The sequence below is a fragment of the Capricornis sumatraensis genome, chromosome 5 (genome assembly GCF_032405125.1).
Source record: "Capricornis sumatraensis isolate serow.1 chromosome 5, serow.2, whole genome shotgun sequence".
Classification (NCBI taxonomy): Eukaryota; Metazoa; Chordata; class Mammalia; order Artiodactyla; family Bovidae; genus Capricornis; species Capricornis sumatraensis.
In genome coordinates, this window is record NC_091073.1 from 107,504,950 (window position 1) to 107,521,896 (window position 16,947).

The window sequence follows — 16,947 nt, forward strand, 5'->3', positions numbered from 1 at the left end:
GTTAGTCATTCAGTTATGTCCAACTCTTTGCAACCCCATGGACTGTAGCCTGTGAGGCGCCCCTGTCCGTGGGGATTCTCTAGGCAAGAATACTGGAGTGGGTTGCCATTCCCTTCTCCAGGGATCTTCCCCACCCAGGGATTGAACGGAGGTCTCCTGCTTTGCAGGTGGCTTCCTTACCATCTGAGCCACCCGAGAAGCCCAGATCTATTGGACCATCCTCTGAACTCACTTTAGGGCTCCAGGACATGCCAAGGCCAGGATTCAGGGGCCAGGAGAGAAGGATGAGTCACCACTTTGGATGACGGGGAAGTGGTCCAGGCCCACCCCCAACTGTCTCTGGGTGAGCCGGCCATGCCCCGCGCACCCCCACTCCGCTCCTTCCTGCTGTCTGAAGGCGTCACGGCTCACCTGGTGGGGGCGCGCTTCTGCTCCTCCTCCTCGTCCGTGTCGCTGCTGATGGTGATGACGCTGACCGTGGGGCTAGGGGTGTCGGGGATGACGATCGTCTGCCGCTGCCGCTCCCTGGTGGTGCTGGAGGCCCCGTCACCCCAGCCGCACGTGACGGATGAGCTGCAGGCGGGGCTGCTGTGCACCAGGGCGCAGCGCGGAGGCGTGTTCTCCTTGACGCGCTTGGACCGCTGCGGCGAGCTGACGGCCTGAGAGGAGGACACCTCACAGGTGGAGACGTTTCTGGAACGATAAAGCCACACACACTCAGGGAGAAAGTCAGAGCTGCCAGGTTCTTGCAAGAAGCCCAAATGTCTAGAAACACCAGCATGGCCAAATTGAGAGGGTCACAGGCAGGAAGGCCACGGGTCTCCAAACAGGGGAAATAGGCTGCAAGTGTCAGACATTTTTTTCTCTCTCCCTTAAGCAGAGGAGGAAACAAACTACAAGTGTCAGAATTTTTTCTCTTAAAAATTCTGTGTTGCCATGACAACACCTAGTTCCACCTGAACTTAACTTTTCTCAAACCTTGAGCTAACCAACACGTTTTTCTTATGGAAATGTTTTTCTTAAGCTATGTTAATGAAACTATGTGTTTGCTTTGGAATTTGCCTTTCTTCAAAATGGTTCCACCTAAGACTAACTTTTGGCTGATAACAGCTCAACAAACCAGTATTCATATCAATTGTTTTATGGCTGGGGATGACATACTTCGTGCCATCCTGTCTCAAAAATGCATATTGTGGGAGAGGGGCCTGGTGAAACTCCCTCAGCCTTGAGGTGTCTCTATATGATTAATAGCTTTCTAACAGACATAAAACAGCTTGCTAAAACTAGCATGGGGGGGGCACTCCTCCTCCCACTTCTGATGTCTGTGTCAGAAGCTTTCTCTGTCCCTTTTTTATACTTTAATAAAACTCTGCTATACAAAAGCTCTTGAGTGCTCAAGCCTGGTCCCTGGTCCTGAAGTTGTATCTTCTTTGGAGATCACGAATCCGACACCATTCATTGTAGAAAGTGAAAGTAAAGCCGCTCAGTCATGTCCGACTCTTTGCGACCCTGTGGACTGTAGCCCACCAGGCTCCTCCGTCCATGGGATTCTCCAGGCAAGAATACTGGAGTGGGTTGCCATTTCCTTCTCCAGGGGGTCTTCCCGACCCAGGGATCGAACCCAGGTCTCCCACACTGCAGGCAGACGCTTTAACCTGTGAGCCACCAGGGAAGCCCCGTGTTGCCCTCCATAAATCGGATAGAGGACCAGTGCACTCGGGCTTAACCAGACTGCAGAGGCGGTGGCCTGTGGGACTCTTTCTTTCAATTGCTTCACAGACAGGGCAGCATCCTGGCTTCTCTGGGCTCTACCTGCTGAGGGACAAACTGGGTAGCCAGGGCTCTCAGGAGAGGACAGAGGACCATGCCCAGGGACTGGGCCAGTCTTGTGGTGGGGGCTGATTTCAGGGGTGTCTGCCCCAACACAGCCCCCTGCCTTCAGGGTCAAAGCCCAACTTCCTAAGTTCAATCTTGTCATCCTCCCCAGTGTACTGAGTGAGGTCTTATTTTGGAGGGAGGTGGAAGAAAAGATATTTGCACATAAAGCTTTCGTTTCCTTGCTCATGGCTGGTTTATCACTGATTCAGTGACAACACTCATTTCCTAAAACTTCCTGGAGCTAAAAGATCTAAGGTTAAAGTGTAGCTTTGCCTCCTTCCTCCTCTGGGAAAAGGACATGACCATAAAAGTATCTGTGGGGTTATAATTTTTCAAAAATTAATTTTTCTGGGGACTTAATGGGCGGTCTTGTAGTTAAGACTCTGCCTTCTAATGCAGGGGACATGGGTTCAATCCATGGTTGTGGAACTAAGATTCCACATGCCTCGCAGTGCAACCAAAAAAAAACCCAAAGAAAATCCTGGATTTTGACACATGAGCCTCACAGGAAGCTTACCAGTCTGTTTCAATTGCAATGAAAAACCAGGAAAAATGCAAAAGGAAAATGTATGCTTAAGGGACCTGTAACTCTTGATTTTGATCAACTAGAAATTACTTATCAAAAACGCCAATGTAGTTTCTGGTAACTTTAGAGAAAAAAGACCTTACCCTTCCCCTCCCCATCAACTGTTGCTGACCTTGGTTGTATCTATACAATGAGACCAAAGCCAGCCTATAATGAAACTTAAGATTGTGATATGTCCTTAGAGATTCTAGCACCTTCTAGCTAAAGGGAAGGTAATTAGATGAAAATAACTCCATAAAGGTGGGTCTATTTAATTTTCTGTTTAGTTGGTATCAGATATGTTGCTTGTTCCTTTTGGGGGGCTCCTAATAAGAAGGAAGTTTCACTGATAAGATTGTTCTATTATTTGTACTTACCAGAGAACTCTGTATTTGTTATTACTAACATGGTACAATTTTGAGATTAAGTTTTCACTACTCGAGCAGTTAAAATATGTCTACTTGGCATTTTTAAAGAAAACTAGGCCTGATCGTACCGTCTGCTAAAGGGGAGAGCCTTCTGGTTTCTCCAATTGTTTTGCCTAAGGCATTGGTCTTTAAAATAGGCAAACCCATAATTTTCACTATAGTCCCACTGATCTTGAAATGCGCTGGCAGTGAGCCTTCTAAAGCTAGCTGTGTGGTAAGAAGGCAACAAAGAGGGACTTACCAACAGGTCAGAGGCTAAGGGTTCTTCTTGCCCCTACCTGGCCAAAGTGAGCATACAGAGGCCAAGCTCAAGCCAGACCACGGTTCTGGTGACCACACACCAGACTGAGCAGGACAGCCCATGAGGACTGAGCCAGGGGCCTCTGGTGCCACCCAGTCTAACACAGACATGGGTGTTCTATCACAGAGCTGTCAAACAAAAGCATTCTGGAAGCCTGCCACTGATCCGACATGAATTTCCCTAAGTTGTCAGAAACAACCAAATAAGAATCTTGTTCAGGAAGGATGACAACTTCAGGAAGTCAGCTCTTGGATTAGTTTTCACATGAAAACGAATGAAAAGAGGCAGATCTAATCTCTGGCATCTTGCTGTCCAAGGAAGTATAAAAACAAAATTCACTAGACATTTCATGTATTACTTGACTTCTCTTGATTAACCTACTCCAAATAAACAATTAGGGACCTCCAAGCCACTGGAGAGAGATGTAGGAACAATTTTACAGCCATACAATTTTGATCTCAATTTTTTTGTTAGGAAATCTCTATTTTTTTAAGTAAGGTATATTGAGGTATCATTTACATATAGTGTAAGACACCCCTTTGAATTGTTTGATGAGTTTTAACAAATGTACAGTCATGTAATTCCCATCACAATGCAGATACAGAAATTTGTCATCACCTTGAAAAGTTCCCTCTAGTCCTTAGCAGCTCCTGATCTGATCTATGTCTCTATAGCTTTGTCGTTGTTCAGTTGTATCTGACTCTTTGCGACCCATGGACTGCAGCACACCAGGTTTCCCTGTCCTTCACTATCTCCCAGAGCTTGTTCAAATTCATGTCCATTGAGTTGGTGATGTCATCCAGCCATCTCAACCTCTGTCCTTTTCTCCTCCGGCCTTCAATCTTTCCCAGCAATCTTCAATCTACACACTCTATAGTTTTACCTTTTCCAAAATACCATATAAAATGAACAAAAGCACATGGCCTTTGGTCAATCTTAATTTTTTTGAAGAGTTCATGGAGATGAAACTGGATTTAGAGGAAATGGGAAAGATCATTGTTCTTCTGGTAGTGTCTATGATTAACCAATGTTACTGCTTGCTGCTGCTGCTAAGTCGCTTCAGTCATGTTCGACCCTGCGCGATCCCATAGATGGCAGACCACCAGGCTCCCCCGTCCATGGGATTCTCCAGGCAAGAACACTGGAGTGGGTTGCCATTTCCTTATCCCATGCATGAAAGTGAAAAGTGAAAGTGAAGTTGCTCAGTCATGTCCGACCGTCGGCGACCCCATGGACTGCAGCCTTCCAGGCTCCTCCGCTCATGGGATTCTCCAGGCAACAGTAGTGGAGTGGGGTGCCATTATATTTTAGCAAATAGCTGAATGAGTTAAATTTCTGACATTAGACTCAAATAAAGCACATTTCTCTACTACTTCTAAAAAAAAGTTATAGTTTCAAAAATGCATCTTCAGAGGGCAGTCAGTGTTTTCTAGATAAGTGGAAGGGGACAGAATCACTCAAGACGGGGACACTGAACGCTGTGGTCTGAGGGCCCCACCCTTAGGGTGCTGGTAGAGCCAGCACTCACAGAGACCTCAGGATGAGTGCCTCCTTCAAAATCCCATTCCAGGGATCCAGATCTTTAACTTCCAATCTCCTTGAAGTTTTCTTTCTGTAACACTTCTTACACACCTACCTCGCAGAGGACTGGTGTTGCTTATTCTTCCGGGAGGAGGTGGTGCTGGTAGGTTGCTGCCGCATCACGTGGGCCACACCCACATTTAAGGGTTGAGCTGCTGGAAGGGTCACATGACCAGTCAACAACGCAGGCTGCTGCATGATGGGATTGTAATGGCTGCCATGAGCATGTGTGTTCCTGAAAGGGAAATGGGAAAACAGATTCTTTGATGGTTTAATAGAAACAGAGCTCCTTTAGAAGATAAAGTTCCCTCCCCGCCATTAAAAGTCAAATTAAAATCAAAAGGTAGTTCTCACACAGAGGGGATAGTTGTTGATGAGATGAGCCTTCCCAGGTGACTTCATTGAGTGTCTCTGGTGTAGGAATGTTTAAGTGGCGTGGACACAATTTGTTGGTGAGTGAGAAAGGGCATATTTCAAGTGGGGAGAATGCCAAATAGGCGGACTCAGCTTAAGTTCTGGGGAGAGGAAATAAATATTCCCTTCTGCTCTTCAAGACCCTAAACAGCTAACTGGGCTGTGTATTTTATAATTTACAAAGCGCCTTCAATGGGTTGTTCCACTCTGTGAGGTAAGCAGGATATCTTAGTAATACCATTTTGTAAATAAGAATATTGTAGTTTATGTGAAAAACAAACTTTGAAGACTGGGAGGTATGTCTTTCTGGCATTAGGAAGTGTTAATATTCTTTAGAATTCTTTCAGCAGTTAGCACAATGTTCAGGAATGTAGCAGCTGATCAGTGAGTTACATGCTTTTTGAATGAACAATTAGATTAACTGAAGGTTGACTAGACATGTATAGAGTTTGGTACTAAGTGAAAATTAGTAACAGACACATGTTGATAGAAATATTGGCAGTCATAATCCTGAAAATGGGTTATGTGAGATCTGGGTTGTTGTATGTGAGATCTGCTGTTAGGCTTATTCCCACAGAAATATTAAGAGTGATGATGAATTTAGAGAGTAGCCCATAAAACCCATTTAATACATGGCTATAGGAGAGTTCATATGAATTTTTAAAATCCTATGAAATTTAGGGAAAAAATTGAACACAAAGAGAAGTAGGGAGACACTTTTGTAGAGATCCTGATAGCCTTTTGGACATTTAAGTGAACTTTAAAAACTGATGTTATAACTCCTTTACTTTGTTGCTGTTTCTTCTACAGACAAGACATTTTTCCCTTTGACACAGGTCTAGCACTAGCCATGATTCCAGATGTTCTTTGGGTTACATATGAAATGGAGAAGAGACTGAAAAGAAACTGTGTTGGCTTTAGGTCTCTCCTGTGGTAACCAGGTAAGAGATGAGGAGGGATGAGAGATAACATGTGCATGAATGAGTTAAGAATGTCAGTATCTCTGAAATTAAATAAGCTGTAAATGCTGAAAGACAAAGGGAAATGGAAGTACAGCATATGTGTGGTCTTCTGGGAGAAAAAGGGGTAAGGAAAAAAAACAACTGGTCAAACAGCTTTCCACTTGGTTGCTGCTGCTAATGAGCTGGAGAGGGAAGGTGGTCTTGCTGAGCATTCATGCTGTGAACGGAGGAAGGGCAGATAACAGATTTATTGCTGCCTGTCATGGATCAGGCGCTGGTATGAAGTGAAATGTTATTCACTCAGTCGTGTCCAACTCTGCGACCCCATGGACTGTAGCCTGCCAGGCTCCTCTGTGGGATTCTCCAGGCAAGAATACTGGAGTGGGCTGCCATTCCTTCCTCCAGGGGGATCTTTGAGAATCACGGATCAACCCCAGGTCTCTTGCATTGCAGGCGGATCCTTTACCCACTGAGCCACCAGGGAAGGCTGGTGCTGGATGGTACATGTTAAAACCAGTTAAGTGCTTTGTCTTTTATCTTAAATTTAAACCTCCCAACAATTGGATGAATAGGCATTACTGTCCCTACTTAACTGAAGAACTGAGGTTTAGTAACTTTCCCAGGTCGCGCAGGGCCAGAAATGAGCCCAGTTTACCTGGCTTGAAAGTGCTTCCAGTGAGAGGCGGTGGATGTGGGGGGGTGGTGTCAGTGGAAAGTGAACGGGACTGTGATAAATGGCCTCCGTTCCTCTCTTCTTTCTACTAAATTAGAATTAGTAAATTAGTAAGTAGAAAACTAAATGGCAGGACAGAGGACGCTGCACTTGAGGCTAGACTGGGGCCCTGTCTCTCTGCCTTTCATCAGAGCTTTTCACTCACAGCAGATTTATGGGACAGAAAAAGAACTGTCGGGAGGTTCCGTGGCTGGTTTGGGGACTGTCAGAGGGTGAAGGGTGTGACCTACCCTGATGCTTCGGCTGAAAGAGAGACAGCCCAGAGGGCCATGAGAAGTTGGGGCCAACTTGGGGGACTGCCATTTGGCTCTGCACTGGTGAAGGTGGGCACTGAGGGTGGTGTTGGGATGGCATAGGTGGCATGGTATAAGGAAGAATGGAAAGTGGCCATAAGAACAACAGAGTCACGCGTCAGTGATGAAGATGGAGAGTAGGATGGGGTGGAAGGTTCTGGAAACAGGTGCAGGGGTTGTGGTGTGCTTGTGGCTGTCAGCTGGATGTCTCTGGGCTCTGTGGAAAGTGTACTTTGATCTCAAAGATATGAGCATCAACTGAAGAGACACACTCAGCAAACAGAGCAGAGTTTACCAGTCCAAATAAACCCCCTTCTGTCAAGTCTTCCCCCAGGAGGTCTGATGTGACTCCAGCATGCTCGTGTGTGAAAACACCTTGAGAACACTTCCTAGAATTGCTAAGGAGCCCCTGGATCTCTTCTGCATCCTTTCATGGACAACAGATCTTTGTTTTCTGGGAATGGAAGTGAATTCGGAGAAACAACCAAAAATCATCCCAAGCCAAGTCTGGTGAATCAAATAATGGAACTGAGTTTGGAGTTCAAAATGATAACAGATCCTAAAGTAACCAAGCTGGTTTTCTGGTGTCCTAGTATGCTGCTGCTGCTGCTAAGTCGCTGCAGTCATGTCCGATTGTGTAGACCCATAAATGGCAGCCCACCAGGCTCCTCTGTCCCAGGGATTCTCCAGGCAAGAAGACTGGAGTGGGTTGCCATTCCCTTCTCCAATGCATGCATGCATGCTAAGTCTCTTCAGTCGTACCTGACTCTGCGTGACCCCATGGACAGCAGCCCACCAGGCTCCCCTGTCCATGGAATTCTCTAGGCAAGAGTACTGGAGTGGGTTGCCATTTCCTTCTCCATTATACATTTATTTAAAAATAACCTCTCATTACACTGCAGTCTTAGGCCACATGGTGCGCTCATGCGCTTAGTTGCTCAGTCATGTCTGACTCTTTGTGACTCCATGAACTGTAGCCCGCCTAGTTCTTCTGTCCATGGGATTCTCCAGGCAAGAATACTGGAATGGGTTCCCATGCCCTCCTCCAGGGGATCTTCCCAAACAAGGGATTGAACCCAGGTAGGCCACATGCTATTCTTGTTAATTTAAAAAGCCCTCTACAAAGCAGGGGATTCTGGTTCTGGCCAGCCTGGCCGCCCTCTGGGTCGACGTGCCTCCCATCCCAGCCCTGCCTGCGCCTTGCTCACCTCCAGTCGGCCAGCTGCTGGGTGCCGGCCATGGTCTCAGGAATCACAGTTGCGTGCTGCACCGAAGTGTGCGTGGCCACGCCGGTCAGCTGTTGCCACGCCGGGGGAAGCAGAATCTGCTGGGTCCCACTTGGCCAGGCCTGCTGTAGGACAGAGGTCACCTGCTATCACTATGTCTGACAATCATAAATCAGTTGGCATGAGTCAAATGCTTATTCTGTGCTCAAGGTTGTGCTAGACCCCTTGATAGGTGTGACAGTGGAGACCTACTCTCTGAACTCAGACACCAGGGCAGATAAAATGAACACATGTGAAGTCAATAGAAGATAATAGGTAGATATATGGGCAAAGAACTATATGGAAGCGATTCATTCACACTGAAGAATGATTTATTTATAAATCTGCTCTAATGAACAACGTTTAAAATTCCCAAAAGTTCACTTACTGATTTGTTTTGTGACACAACTGTGCACAAGAGATTGAAGGAGTTGAATTGGATCATACAAGGGTAACTCCTTGCCCTCAAGAAGTTTTCCGCCTAGCATCCTTTATTTAATATTTTACCTTTTGTTTAGCAGTTAGAATGTAGAGGTGCAACTTGTGTTATCTTCTGAATCTAAGTTAACATAATCCTGAGATCACCAAGTATCTGGTATCCTGATCATAATCCTGAGATCACCAAGTATCTGACACCTGCCTATATCCAAGGGCAAATAGGCATGAAGTAAAATTCTTAGCTGGGATCTTGAGCTTAACTGAGAATACCTTGACTCCTCAAGGAGAAAATGAAACAGTGAGGAAGTCACAGTTTGATCTTTTATAAACACCAAGCTATTTCTTAAGAAGTCGAAAATGAACTTTCCCGATTCCTCCTTGAATAGACTTACAGGTGTGCGTGCGTACACGTGTGTGTGTGTGTTGTGTTTTGAGCCCTCTGTATCTTCAATCACTATTCTGCTTGCCTTTGGTTATTAAATGATTCACCCTGAACACAGCTGTCCAAAGTTGGACACTTGAAGGAATGCTGCTAAGGTAAAATACCTCTTAGGAAGGTCAAGGAGTTAAGGACTTGGGATCTTAGCTCTTTCTCTCTCTTTCCGTCAGGCTGGAGATGACTAACACTGGCTAATTAATATAATGTAGTGCTCCACAAACTCTGCATATGTTCAATATGTGTGTTTTGGCTCCCATCAACAAACAAGCACTTCTAGAAATGGATTATAAATTTGAGTCAAAACTTCATAAACAGTGATGTGTACTAAAATGCTACGGCTTCCTCTTAGATGTGAGTGCATAGTTCACCTGGTCTATCCTGTTACACTGTTGCACGTGAGACTCAGTGAGATCTCTTATGCCTTTTAGATATTGCCTGTTTGCTTACCGATCTTTTAAAATATAGTCAAAAAGCTCAGGGACCACAGATTATACAATAAGTGCTTAAGAAATGTTTGCTGATAAAATGAAAGAAGCAATTCAAAGGCAATTAGCTATACTTAACTGTATTTCAGGTTTACTGAATTCAAACACAGTAAGCAGAAAAATAATTTAATTGATTAAAATAATTATGAGCTCAAAAGCTTAAATGAACAATAGTCTCATTGGCAATAAGAATTCTACTGATTTTGTCTGGAACTTATTTCAGATTCCATGAAAAGCCTGTGTTTTGACTAATGTCATTTTGAAATAATGAATCTTGATATCAAGCTAAGGACTTATTTCTTCCCTGTTTCTCTAAAATGAATCTTAGCATTTTACCTCAAAGAGATGGGGCAAAAAGATATTTCTGGACCTCTATCACTGATGGATATGTTCAACTCATTTGAGACAACACTTTGCATCAGATATTTCTATAATTTATTACTACTGTATAATCTGTAAGATTAGAGCCAATATTTCTGGATGTACATTGTGTGCCAGGCATAGAGCTAAGACCATAAATGGATTCTCTGACTTTATCTTAACACCCGTCTTGTGAGTAGGGACTATTCTCCCCTCCCACTTCTCAGGTGAATAAACTGATACACATAGCTTGCCTGGACACATAGTAAATTAAACATACATTTACAGCTCTCCCTCTTTTAAGCCCAACTAAAATGACAGTGAAGGAATGAAAAAATACATATAGATCCATAAGGACACAGGGAACAGGGAGGGACAATAACAGTGAACAGAATTTCAGAAGCTGGAAAACAGAAGAGTTATTACTAAGTTAGCAGACTGAAGGAACGGAAGGTAAAGTCGGAATATTACACCCTGGGATTCTGTCACCCTCAGATTCCTGGTATGAAGGATTATTACCTCCCACCCCCACCCCCAATCTTCAAGCAGGAAGCTGCTGGATTCTCTCCAGGGAAACTGACCATTCCAAGAGAAAACTACAGATACTTTCGACGAGAGGGGCCCTGCCAATGACAATGCTGAGCTCACTCCTTATCCAACAGAGAAGCCCACCCCGCTGCCCCTGAAGCTTTCCAGTTAGTTTTCAGTCCTTCAGTCTTAGATATGAATGAAGAGCCAACGACCACCAGACTTTAAAGGAAGTTCCTATCATGAAGGAGACTAAAACAAAAAATGAAACTCTGAGGAACAACAACAGTATAGGAATCAGAAGAAAATCTAAAAATATATGTAATTAGTGTCCTGAGAGAGACTAAATGTGTATATGTATCCATGAAACAAGATATAAAAGATATATATCTATATTCTGAGAACAAGAAAACTCTTGGAAATGGGAACAATGACAACAGAAATGAACAATTCCATACAGATGGGAAAATTTTAGAAAGTAGCATAGATAGAATACATACAGGGAAAAGGTGGATGGGGGTGAGGGTGGGAGATATGAAAATCATTAGATCAGTTCAGAAGTACCAGCGCTCAACTAGCAGGAATTCCACAAAGAAGGAACAGAGAAAATGTAGGGGAAGAAGTTAACAAGGGCAAAAATAGAAGAAAGTTCTCCAGATAAAAAGGGCAAATAGGATGTACCGGACAGTGTATTCTAAAAGACTCATGAGAAAGCATGGAGCCATGAATCTCATGGACACTATGTCCACCATGGACAAGGAAAGTCTTAGAAAGCTTTCAGAAAGAGAGGAAAAACAACAGCCACTTAACTTCTCAATATGCTCAAAGACACCAATATATTAAACACACAAGCCTTTTAGAGCTCTGGAAGACGTTGGGGCTGCCTAATAATACATACAGAGGAAACTGACCCAATGAAAAGATGAGACAATACTAATTCTAGGAAAAACAACCTATACAGGAAAGGAAGCAGAATCATAGTATGTTATGAGGCTCAGTTGAGAATAATATAATACACTATTGATGATAATAATTATGTAGATAATATAAAGTGGTTGAATAAAAACTTACAAGGGAGGAAAAGGGAGAAAGGAAAAGTGAGAGAGAGAGGAAGAGAGTGTGCATGCGAGTAGGCTTGTGTGTTCTGGGGATGGAGGGTTAGAGGGCTAAGCATTCTTCCATGGTTGATTGATACTTAAAGTGGAAAATTCAGTAAGAAACAGTTAAAGAATGCTATTTAGAAACATGGATTTAAATAACTAAATGAAACAGTTAAACCACCACAATATTGTAAAGTAATTAGCCTCCATTTAAAGTAGATTAATTAAAAAATGATAGTTTTGGGGGAACAGAAATTGGGGATGGGATAGGCATGAGACTACTATTTTCTTAGACGTTTGTGGTGGCATTTAACTGTAACAATTAGACACATGTATTACTTTGAAAAAGAATTAAATTTAAATTCAAAAATAACTTCTCTGAAGTCAAACAGCCAGTGAGTGGTGAGGCTGCTATCTGAACATGGGCAGTGGAATTCCAGAGCCCATGCTCTCAGCCAATATGCTACACTTTCTATGGAGGTGATACACAAAAATGATGGCCCAACTCAGGATCAGGTGCCTAAGAGTCGTATGAAAAAGTCTTCCTTATTTATTAGCAATATCAGGCACCCAGCAAGACTGCCACAGACAGCAAGACAGAATGGTTGGAAAGACTGGTTGCTGAAAATGACTAGAGAAGGTTCTGAGAAGCGTTGAAGTTTTGTGTTTTGGAAAGGGTAAAGAATCCAAGACAATGGTTTATCCTCAGGAAAACATTTAAAGGGGTTCAGGTGATAGGAGTTAACTGGCTAGAAGAATGCACACAACTTCTTCACAGCAGGGCGGAGTCTACAAGGATCTGGCAAACGGAAATCTCCATATCCTGGGGGCTCCGGATGGTCCAAGGGGGTTCGGGATCCTGCCATTTGAAAAGTGAGATACCATCTCAATCAAGGCGTGTACTTCCCATCCCTCTACCTTTACTGGCTCATACACAGTTTCTTTTTTAAAATTTTAAAAATTTATTTTATTTATTTGGCTGTGCTGGGTCTTAGCTGCAGCATGTGGGATCTTCAGCCTCTGTTGTGGCAGGCAGCATCTTTAGTTGTGGCGTATGACGTTAATCATGGCATGTGGGGTCTAGTTCCCTGGCCGGGGATTGGACTTGAGCCCCCTGCATTGGGAGCGTGGCGTCTCAGCCACTGGACCAGCAGGGAAGTCCCTCATTCACAATTTCTGATGGTGGTCAAGATGCCAGTTCTTGGCTGGGGGCTGGGCGGACAGAGGTGAAAGCTCCTTTTAGGCGATACCAAAAAACCATTACTGGTAAAGCGATCCATATGATCACCCTCGTGTTACTGAAATGAGAGAGTGTGATTATTTCTAGAGACACATCTTCGGGGTACACCAGAGAGACTGTCTCCCATTTTAGGGACATATGATGCTACTGGCGAGGAGGGGTTGGAAAATGGCAGAGCAAACAAAGCTAACATGAGGGACGGATTCAAAAGACCATTTCTAAACATGCACAAATTCCTTGAAAAGGTTTAAACATTTAAATAAAAAGAAATATACTGAAATTTGGGGATATATTTAAAGTAATAATATTTGGAGTGCCTCTGCCTGATACCTAACCTAATTCCATGAAAAATGAAGGCATCAGTGTTAATGTTTAATTATTGCTTTTTTAAAAAAACACAGCTGCCATACTAGTTTTTTAGAGCTTCCCTGGTGGCTCAGAGGGTAAAGAATCTGCCTAGTTTTGCAAGTTGCTAATTTTTTTTCCTTTGAAGGGATCATTAAAATATATCTAGGAGAAAGCTCCACCTTAACAGGCTAACATATTGGCATGGATTGGGTGACAAACAAGAAAAATCAAAAGCAATCAATAAACAAAAAAGACACACAATGACACTGGATAGGACAGGACAGTTCTTGGTTTTGTTCTTTTTTTTTTTTAATTTTTAAGTTAATATCTCTTAGACAACGCTGCATGTCAAGACACTTTGATCTACCATGTCCTTTTCCAATGGCTAGATGGTGTTCCATTTTATGCCCTTATCAATTTAAACAAATTTTCTACTGATGAACATTCAAATTGCTTCCAGCACTTCCCTGTTATAAACACTGTAGCAATTAAAATCCTTGTACATGTAATTTTGGTTCACTTCCCCACTTAGAGCTGTAGGTTAAATCCACCTGGAGATTTATAGTGCTCTAAGGACTCCTTTTCAAGTAGGCAGTTGGTAAAGCCCTTCCCTGCTATGACTGAAGGACTAAGACAAATCCGGAAGTGCTGGGCCTGTCGGTTTCCACCGAACTGAACGACGAGGAACATCCACTTTAGCTAGTAGGCGATGCTACGTATCATCTCTTTCAGAGGTGGCTCTTGGCTTACTAGGGTTAAGTATGCAAACACCAAAACAGGATCTCCAAGTCCCCTTTAGGAGCACATGTGAGCTCTGCAGGTTTTGGCTCACAGAGGAGCAGCACTGGGAAACTGGCCTGAATGTTGGCTCCCAGGCAGATGAAGTGTGAACAGGCTGCCGTGCCCTGGAGTGAGTGGCAGTTCTCTTGCTCTACCAGGGCTTTTTCTGAACTCCGTACTACCAAACTGTGCAAACAAAAGGGAGCTATGAGGAACAGAGAGACAGGGGAAGGAGTACAGGTGTGCTTTATATACTGAAGGTTGTCTGTTTAAACCTTCAGCAGGACAGAATTTTGTGTGCCACCAGAAACTGGTGAGACTGGGCATCTGCAGTCTCAGTCTGGACGTAAGAACAAAGAGATGAAGAAAGGCTAGTGTCAATCTGAAACAAGCTGTTCTTGAAAACAGAAGAAGTGATAATATCCACCGTATCTTATGAGCCTGGGTGTAGTCTCCATGACCAAAACAGATAAAGATTCTATAAGAAAAAGAAATCCATGCTACTTCCCCACGTACAAACATAGATGCAAAAATATTAACTGCAGTATTCACAAACAATCCAGAATTGAAAAGCATACAAACACATCAAGTACCACATGATCAAATAAAGTTCACCTTGAAAATATTGATACAAAGATGATTTAACGTTACAAAATCTATTAAATAACTTGCTACATCAACAGTTGAAGGAACAAAAACACAGGAATATTTCAATAGGTGGAGAAAGAACATTTGATGTAGTTAAACATTAATTCATTAAAAAAATTAGCAAACTTGATAAAGTGTCCCTAAGCTGGAATCAAGATTGCCGGGAGAAATATCAATCACCTCAGATATGCAGATGACACCGCCCTTATGGCAGAAAGTAAAGAGGAACTAAAAAGCCTCTTGATGAAAGTGAAAGAGGAGAGTGAAAAAGTTGGCTTAAAGCTCAACATTCAGAAAACAAAGATCATGGCATCTGGTCCCATCACTTCATGGGAAATAGATGGGGAAACAGTGGAAACAGTGTCAGACTTTATTTTTTGGGGCTCCAAAATCACTGCAGATGGTGATTGCAGGCATGAAATTAAAAGACGCTTACTCCTTGGAAGGAAAGTTATGACCAATCTAGATAGTATATTGAAAAACAGAGACATTACTTTGCCAACAAAGGTCCATCTAGTCAAGCCTATGGTTTTTCCAGTGGTCATGTATGGATGTGAGAGTTGACTGTGAAGAAAGCTGAGCACCAAAGAATTGATGCTTTTGAACTGTGGTGTTGGAGAAGACTCTTGAGAGTCCCTTGGACTGCAAGGAGATCCAACCAGTCCATCCTAAAGGAGATCAGTCCTGGGTGTTCATTGGAAAGACATCCTGAAGCTGAAACTCCAATACTTTGGTCACCTCATGCAAAGAGTTGACTCATTGGAAAAGACTCTGATGTTGGGAGGGACTGGGGGCAGGAGGAGAAGGGGACGACAGAGGATGAGATGGCTGGATGGCATCACTGACTCAATGGACATGAGTTTGAGTGAACTCCGGGAGTTGGTGATGGACAGGGAGGCCTGGTGTGCTGTGATTCATGGGGTTGCAAAGAGTTGGACACAACTGAGCGACTGAACTGAACTGAACCGCTCTTTAAACAAAATCTCTAGAGGCAAACAGCAAGAATTTCCTTTAAAGTTCAAGTTAAGGATGCTCAACATCAATGCTCTTATTAAACATTGTTTTGGAGGTACTGTTGGCACAGTGTCACGAGAACAATAAATAAAAATTATATAGACTGGAAAGGAAGAAACAAAATTGTATCACTTGTAAATGAAAAAATAGTCTACACAGAAAATCCAAGGGAATTCACAGAAACGATCAGAACTAATCACAGTCTGGAAGGACTGCTGGATAACAAACTCAGTGGAGCACAACCAGCTATAATCCTATTAACCAAAGACAAATAAGAAAATATAGTCAATAAAGTTATTAGTAACAGAACTGTAAAATATTTAGGAATGATTCTAACAAAGGAAAACTAGTGAAAGGAATAAAAGGTAACATATACAATTATTTACCATGTTCAAGGGTGAAATGACAATATTACAAAGATGTCGATTTTCCTCAAAGTGAATATAAATCCAGTGCAGGTCCAATATGCACAAATCAGGGTTCTGGGTTTTTGTCTTGTTCATTTTGGAACGAAAATTCTTACGTAAAGGTGAGGATAAAATTCACATAGAAAAGCAAAGGGACAAGAACAGACGGGGAAATTTTGAAGAACGTGATAGGATCAGGGCTTTTCCACCAGATATCAAGACATACATTAAAGTTATAAAACCAATAGTAAAGACAGTAGGATGTTAGACAGGCCAGTAGACTAGAACAGAGTGAGTCCAAAATTGTTGTTTAGTTGCTCGGTTGTATCTGACTCTTTTGTGACTCCATGGACTGTAGCCCGCCAGGCCCCTCTGTCGTGGAGTGGGTTGACATTTCTTTCTCCAGGGGATCTTCCCGACCCAGAGATCAAACCTGTCTCCTGCATTGCAAATGGATTCCGTACCCTTGAGTCACCAGGGAACCCCATGAGACTAAAATAGACCTATGCAATTTGACTACATTAAAATTAACCCCCAAACTTCTGTTCAAGAAAAGACACTATAAATAAAGTGTCTTTGGGAACCAACTTCATTTAAAAAACAAACGTGCTTTAAACTAACAACATTTCAGTCAATCCATCCTTGACCCCCAACCTCAGAAACCATGATGAAGAAACAGCAAATGATGGGTTAAAATACATGTGCTGGGGTCAGCCTTCCCGGGCTTGTGTGGTGGGTCT

General features: G+C 43.1%; 1 protein-coding gene across 1 annotated transcript in view; it reads right to left on the reverse strand.

The window, feature by feature from the left end:
* The window catches only part of HIPK2 (homeodomain interacting protein kinase 2), a 193,872-nt gene that overhangs the window by 22,387 nt on the left and 154,538 nt on the right, over positions 1-16,947 (reverse strand). Inside the window, exons 10-12 of the mRNA XM_068973409.1 lie at positions 8,364-8,506; positions 4,809-4,988; positions 412-693 (exon numbers count right to left, since the gene is read on the reverse strand). Of these exons, the coding sequence (XP_068829510.1) occupies positions 412-693; positions 4,809-4,988; positions 8,364-8,506 (605 nt within the window). The remainder of the gene's footprint in view (positions 1-411; positions 694-4,808; positions 4,989-8,363; positions 8,507-16,947) is intronic.